At 38.7% G+C, this 7,699-nt stretch overlaps 1 protein-coding gene across 1 annotated transcript in view; it reads right to left on the reverse strand.

The window, feature by feature from the left end:
* Positions 1 to 308: 308 nt before the first annotated feature.
* Positions 309 to 7,699, reverse strand: part of PKD2 (polycystic kidney disease 2 (autosomal dominant)) — a gene marked incomplete at its 3' end in the record, with an annotated part of 67,129 nt that continues 59,738 nt past the window's right edge. The window contains exons 7-8 of the mRNA XM_006885311.1: positions 2,492 to 2,659; positions 309 to 486 (exon numbers count right to left, since the gene is read on the reverse strand). Of these exons, the coding sequence (XP_006885373.1) occupies positions 309 to 486; positions 2,492 to 2,659 (346 nt within the window). The remainder of the gene's footprint in view (positions 487 to 2,491; positions 2,660 to 7,699) is intronic.

Here is a 7,699-nt window from a genome sequence, read left to right on the forward strand (position 1 = left end):
GGTGAATGGCCTTTTAAAGGCTATGAACATTTGGTGCTAAAAAGAACTTGATCTGTGATAAAATGTTGGTTTCTTAAGGCTATTCTATCAAACCACTTCAGGGCCACTATATTTGTATCAGCTCTTCAGACTATATAATTTTATTTGAACTGGCAAGTATATTTCTGGGAGAGGTAATTCGCTTTCTTTTTAAAGAAATATTTCTGGGCACTTAGTCAAAGAGCAGCTGTGAAGGTCTCTTTATTCCTGTGAGGGCAATGATCCCTCTGATTACTAAACGTTTCTCAGTTTTACATATACTTACATACATTCTCGGAAAGTGCTGAAGTCATCAACCTGGGTGCCAAAGACAAGATATGCCAACTGAGCGTAAGCTAAAAAAATGATGAAGAACATAATAGCAAAGCCGAAGAGGTCTTTGGCACACCGTGACATGGTTGTGGAGAGCTGGCTCATGGTCCTGTTAAAGTTGATAAATTTGAAGAGCTGTAAAAGAGAAAGGAGAAGTTACTTGCTTTAGTTAAGAAACTGCACTTCCAAAGCAAGGGTAAGCAGTTCAAATCCACCAACTACTGTGAGGGAGAAAGATGGGCAATCAACTCCCGTGTGATTTACTGCCTCTGAAAACCTGCTGGATGGGCAGCTATAGGTTGGCTCTCGCTCTAAGTACACAATAACAACAACAACAACAACATATTGAGGAACTTCTAGCCATTTGTTCAAAGAGTACTTATTGTGGGACTATCATGTACCAGGCGCTGGTTTTGAAATTCTTGCTCTTCAACTCACATGATGATTAAAGTGAAAACAAGTTGTTATTATTATTATTAAAAAAACCAAATGATGTTTCCCCTGCAAAATAATTACAGTAGAGGAGAGATAGAGGAAAAAAAAACGAAACACCAACCTCACCAATTAAACAAACTTAAAAAAAATAAAAAAAAAATACTTAGGTCATATTAACACTGTCATAGATTGTACTCCAACTCTGTGCCAGGCACTACGGTGTGAGACATTTATGTGCCCAGGCTGCACTGTGACATTATGGATCAGTGGTGATCTCTCTTCAGGAGTTGAACTCAGGTTGATTTTATTACAGAGCCACGATGAACACTTCGGAAGAAGAGCCACTGAGAGTGGTCACTGCTCCTGGTGGAGACCATGGTGGGTCAAATATGAGAAATACATGTCATGAACCTCACCATCTCCACTCCCCTCCATAAATACAGAACCTTAATGATAAAGCTTTAGAGGTAAAATATGTATAGATAAATATGTAAAAATAGAGGTAAAATATTTATAGGTTAATACGTAAAGTAAAACAAAGCTTGAGGCATACACTGGAAAGAATTCCTTCAAATTTTACTTACAAGCTTCTAACAAATGAATGTTTCTGGCCATGACAGATTTCTTTTTTGAAGGTGGTTATAATCACATGACTTAATTTTTTATTAGTTTGAAATCTTGATCCTTATGACTACCTTTTGATAAAGGTTTGGGACTTTGGCGACAGTTTCAGAATGACATTAATTAAAAGTTCCCTGAACCACATTAATTAAAGTAACAGGATGAGAAATACTGGGATGAGGTACTAGGGATGTCCCTCTGAGCAGCCGCTGCTTCTCCAGGTATACACACAAGGTGAATACCTCTGCTGCATGCTCCTCAAGAACAGAGCTGTTCCAGAGAACTCTCTCGTCACATGCAGACACTAAGCACTCAAAAAGGAAAATGTGCAATAATGAATGAATGACAATCCAACTTTTCTGTAAACTCTCATTAAAATCACAATAATTATGTACCTATTGTGACCGAGGAACTGATTTCTCAACTGCATTTAATTTTTATTAAATTTAAATGGTCACATGTGTTTACTGTTTGGAAGGGCAGTCAGAGAACATGAGTTGTTGAAAAAGCCAGAAGCTGCCTCAGAACTACAGAGATTCTCTGCATTTCCAGAGCTGGGTTTCATTCCACACAAATATCATGGAGATACTTTCAGAAACAAGTGACTGAGAAATTACTTGGAAGAGCAGGTGTCTGTTCCAATCTCAACTTTAGGTAAAGATACCTGTGGCTTCCACCTGGAAAAGAGATACACTTTCTAGTATGCAGTGTCTTTTTCTTCTACCTGGTCCTTCTGTTCTCTTTTTCCTTAGTTCCTTATTTTCACCCAGTGATTCTGTCAAGGTAAAAAACTGCGCTGCGTCCCCATGTCAGAATAGCCTAGAGCCCCACGCCCCATTAACATAATGAAAAGGCCACCCTATTGCATTTGCAAAATGGCAAATGCAAGGACAGGTCTTGCAAGAAGGTGGGTGGCACCTTTCCCAGGGAGCTTAATGGTCACTTGAGCCCTGGTATACTACTTTACATGTCAGTTTTGGATGACTATTTGAATTTGGCTACGATGTTGAACTCAAGCCCCCAATGTTTTCTCTGAAGGAAAATATTATTTTAAAAAAGGCAAAATATGGAATTTATAAATTACCTTAATCCAAACAAAAAATACCATGACAGCAGCTACATTGTTGAACTCTATTTGCCAGTACGCCAGATGTTCAAAGTTGGGGAACGTATTCTGATTTTCTAGAAACTCTACCAGCATTTCTGCACTTGAAGTTCTGAAGATATTGATTCCTATAGCTACTATCGACAGCTGAAAAGCAAAAAAGATTTCCATTTCATCACAATGCATTAACTTATCTTAAATCAGTAGTTTTTCTATATCAAGATATAAATTCCAGGGCTGTTATTTCCAACCCAGCAACACTCATAAAAGTCACTCAGATAATGCAAATTACCAATAAATATGTAAAGAAATATTGCTTGATTTCATGAATCAGGAATAGAAACTCAATGGGTGTAATAATGCTATAGCAAAGTTAAGCTCCCACATGAATGACTGACTTCCTTTTCTTCCTGCCACTCTCACTTAAGTTACTTTCTACTCTTCTTCTTTCTTAGCTTTATTTTGCTTTCTGTTTCCCATTCTCTGGTTTCTCTTCATTCTCCAAAGTCAAGCCTTTCATTCTTTGATTTATTCCACAAGCCTCGGTAGATGCACGTGCACATGGCACTGTACCGGGCTTAGGAAGGATACAAACAAGTGAAACACAAAAGCCATGCCCTCAAGAAACTTTTACACTTTGGTTAAAAATGAGATAAACATACATAATCAAATGATTTTTTTAAAAAAGCTTTACAAAAGGCAAGTAGTAAAACAAGCCATTCCAAAAAGTACTCAGAAGAATGGAGAATTAGCTTGATCTTCAAATATGGTGTAAATGGCAGAGAGAACCTGAGAAAGCCAGACAGGGAACAGACAGAAGCCAAGGGCCTGTCCTTCCTTACTGGTTTCTACACCTTATCTCATTGGGGAAGGATGGGGAATCTCCTCTCCTGTGATTTATTGCCTCTGAAAACCTGCAGGAAGGTCAGCTATGGGTCGGTTCTGACTCTGTGGTACATACACAACACTACCACCTTCCCTAGAAAACTCTGTTGGTGCAGTCTGTGGGGAGTTTCACAGCTAAATCAAAGGTCGTACCTCTTGATGGTTTGAATTTACCAGTGGCTCTGGAAGAGAAAGAGGAGTAATCTCTTCCCATTACATTTGTAGCTTTGTAAACCCAATGGAGGGTCAACTAGAAATTCCTTCTGACTTAATGGCAATGAGATGCTTTATCTCATGACCGTATAACTTTTCCAGTCCACTTTGGTTCTGGACTGTAAAACAAAATCACCAGGGGAACATTGGTCACTACCTAGCATCTACTACCACTGTTGTTATTCACCATCAAGTCAGGACTGACCCAGAGCTGAACCTCAGCTGGGTTTTCAGAGGCATTAAATCACAAGACAGGAGACTGCCCATCCTTCTGCGGAGCAAATGGTGGATTTGAACCACGTGCCTCTGGGGTTGCAGTGCAGCTTCTGTTCATCATTTCTATCCTTGGGGGTGATGGCCAGAGACCACTTTACTAGCTCTCCCCAAGTGGGCTGTCCACATCACAATCCTAACAAATGCTGCTCAGTGAGCTACCACTCAGAACTGAAACAGCGGACATGAAGTTGGCCATTTTACAGAGCAAAGCTGATATATCTGCGCTGGTGATCTGTTTTGACCTCTCTGGAATATTTTTCTAGATGGATTTAGCTGAGAAGGAAGGAGAAGCTGAAATAGTTGACTGCATAAATCCAGCAAAAACCCTTCCCTCTACTTTCCCAAGGTACAGTTTGCTACTCAGGCATTTCCCCAATCCTGAAGAGTTCCCTCTGCATTGGGAAAATATCTATCAAAATATAGATTATATATGGTGGCTTAGTGGCAAGAAGGGAGCTCTAGTAGCCTAGCTGCAAGAAGCTGTACTGCAATCTCGAAGGCACACAATTCGAGGCCACCAGCTATTGCACAGAAGGAGGATGTGTAATCTCCTTCCATGTGATTAACTGCCTCTGAAAAGCTGCTGTAGGGTCAACTATAAGTCAGTTCCAACTATAGCGTACTCAACAACAACAGTGGCAAGGAGCTGTGCTGCAACCCTGAAAGCCCACAGTTTAAAACCCACCAGCTGTTTAGCTGGAGAAAGATGGGCAATCTCCTCCTCAATTAACTGCCTCTGAAAAACCTGCCAGAGGGTCCACAAAGGGTTGGTTCCAGCCCTATGGCAACAGGGTAATTTCCATCTTCTTCCCCACTGTCACATAGTTCTGACTCATAACGAATCCCTGTGTTGCAGAGCAGAACTTCAATCTTTACAAAACCAGGTCTTTTACCATGGTGCTGTTGGGGGTGTTTAGTTAGTAGCCCCACTGCAAACTGTTGTGCCATCCAGGATCTACAACATTAATGTCATAGAAATACAGTACATTTTTCTGCAACATTAAAATACAGTATGGGGGGAGAAGAGTTTTGCATCATTTATGTTCAATATGTAATTTTTTCTGAGTTTTCATTTTGGGGACTTTCACTTCTATCTGTAAAAAAAAAAATAAAAAAAAGATTTTGGAATACTAACAACAACAAAAAAAGACTTTTTCTTTCTTCTAGAATATAGATTTCATGAGGATAAACATTTTTTATTGTTTTTGTTCATTCATTATTCATAATGCCAAAACAGTCGCAGGCACACAGTAGGTGCTCTGAAAATACCTAATGACTATATGAATGAATCCTTTTCATCCAGTGAAAGCTAGCAAGCAACAAAACTATTTGAATTTTGACTTACTAGAGTTCTTTCAATTATAACAAGTGATTATTATTACTCTGAAAAACTCACTGGCATCAAGTCAGAACTGACTCACAGCGGATCCTTTCTCGGGTTTCTGAGGCTGTAAATCACATGGAAGGAAACTGCCTATCTCTCTCCCTTGAGCTGCTAGTTCATTTGAACCTCCACGGAGGTGTGGTCTCTGGATTAGCAGTACAATTTCTTACAGATTAGGCCACCAGAGCTCCACTAAATAATTACTGTTTGGAGCAAATAATTGACTGAAAAAGGCTACAGACTCTATAGTGTTAGAATTGAGAGGGTAGAAAAGGAGAGCAGAGGGGAAAAAAACTGCAGAAGGATTCCAACGTATCAACATATTTCTATATAGGAGACAATTTAAACTTCCAGGTGGATAGGAGCAAAAGCCCAGACTAGTTTTTTTTAGGTCCTAAAGTGTGAAAAAGGTACATATGAGGATATCAGTAAACAGGCCCTGACTTCTACGTAGAGAAATTTTAAGGAAGAAGTGGGATGGCATAAGACTTCTTCCTTGTTCTTCATAAAAGCATACTGTCTGGATCGTCTTAGAAGTACTAAGAATTAGTAAATCAGTAAGAGTAGCATGCACTGTGAAGCAAGTTTTCAAAGAAATGCTTGCAAAATGTGGTGGCTGTGGAGCCAAGGGAACTAACCTCAGTTTCCATGACTTCATCAACTATTCATCTCCAGTGGTTTTTAAAGTGGGAACAAAGCTATCCACTGGGGTGTGGGAAGAAAATATTAGAACTTGAAAGCAGGTGGTAAGAAAATGTTAGAATTCATTTGTATTTCTTTTTCATCTCAAATACTTAATTTCTTTTTATGTTAGTACCGATATGTGTTAGGCCATATACTGATCACATATTGATATATGTGTGTAGTTTCACTGAGAGGTACAAGATAAAAAAGCTGGATACCATTGAATAGTCTTTTGTTTGTACTAAGTTTTTTTAGTTAAAATAAATAAATAAGCTTGTAATTAATAAGAATAACATTTTTTTTGTTTAAATATTATCCAAATTTCTTAAATTATAAATCTTTCTCTTGGTGGTGCCGTTGAGTATAACCCACAGCCACACTCTATTTACATTAGATTTGAACCCTGTTCTATCCTGTACCACTCTCACACTTCCTTACACACTAGAGCCCACTGCAGCAGTCACTGTGTCAGTCCCCCTGGTTGACAGTTCTTTCTTCATTTGCCAACTGACCATCTTTTCCAAGCATGATGGCCTCTCCTAGCAACATGCCTTTAGTATGTGAGACGAAGCTTTATCATCTTTGCCTCCAAGGAACAGTCTGGCTGCACTTTCCCCAAGATAATATTTAGCTGATCTTTTGGCAGGCCATGGGATGTTCAGTACTCCAATATCACAGCTCAAAAGCAATAAATAAATAAATAAACATTTCTACACAAGGCAAAATGCTAAATTGGTATTCTCAAAAGTTCCTAAAATCATTGTGTTCTTGACTGTCTATGTCAATTGTCTTTAAAGTTTTCTGTTAGAGGTATAATACCTATCTATCAGTTTGTTGTACTGGGGCACATAATTTGCATGTTGTTATTTACAGCTCAGGTATGTAGATGTTTGCTTGTTTACTGTTTGTTTTTATTAGCACTTGTCTGTCAGTATGCTGTACATGGTTAACTCATGGGTTACGGAAATGTTGGAAGCTACACCAGAAGGCAGCTTCAAATTCCAGAAGAGTCACCCATCATGGACAGGTTTCAGCAGTGCTCCAAGATTAAGAGAGAAACAGGAAGCAGGACTGGCCATCTACTTCTGAAATTTCAGGCCTTTGAAAATCCTATGAATAAGAGACGCATCTAGTATCAGAGATAGAGCCTGATTAGAAGTCACTCAAAATGAAAAGAAACAGCTGCAAGCATCCTTTAACATCTGGAACATGGAATGTCTGACACATGAAATGCAGGGAAACAGGAAGTTGTAAAAATGAAATGGAACATACGAAGATCAACATTCTAGGCATTAATGAACCCAGATGGACTGGTATGGGCCACTGAGAATCAGAAAATCATAGACTCTATTATGCTGTGAATGAAAATCTGAGTAATAATGGTGTTACATTTAGAGTGAAAAAGATAATTTCAAGATCTATCCAAAAGTAAAATATTGTGAGTGTTAGGACATTATCTATACAGATACAAAGAACACTTGTTAATATGATTCAAGTATATGCACCAATAGTAAAGTCAACGAAGAGAATATTGAGTTTTTCTACCCATTTATGCAGCCTGAAATTTACCAGACAATCAAGATGAATTAATAATTATTAATAACTGGAATGCAAAAGTTGAGAACAATGTAGAAGGAACGGTTGTTGTGGTTGTTGTTATGTGCCGTCGAGTTGCTTATGACTCATACCAACCCTATGTACAACAGCCCTAAATTCTGCTCTGTCCTGTGCCAATTGCACTGTCT

Source organism: Elephantulus edwardii, unplaced genomic scaffold (assembly GCF_000299155.1).
Source record: "Elephantulus edwardii isolate Elephantulus edwardi_28Jun2011 unplaced genomic scaffold, EleEdw1.0 scaffold00042, whole genome shotgun sequence".
Classification (NCBI taxonomy): Eukaryota; Metazoa; Chordata; class Mammalia; order Macroscelidea; family Macroscelididae; genus Elephantulus; species Elephantulus edwardii.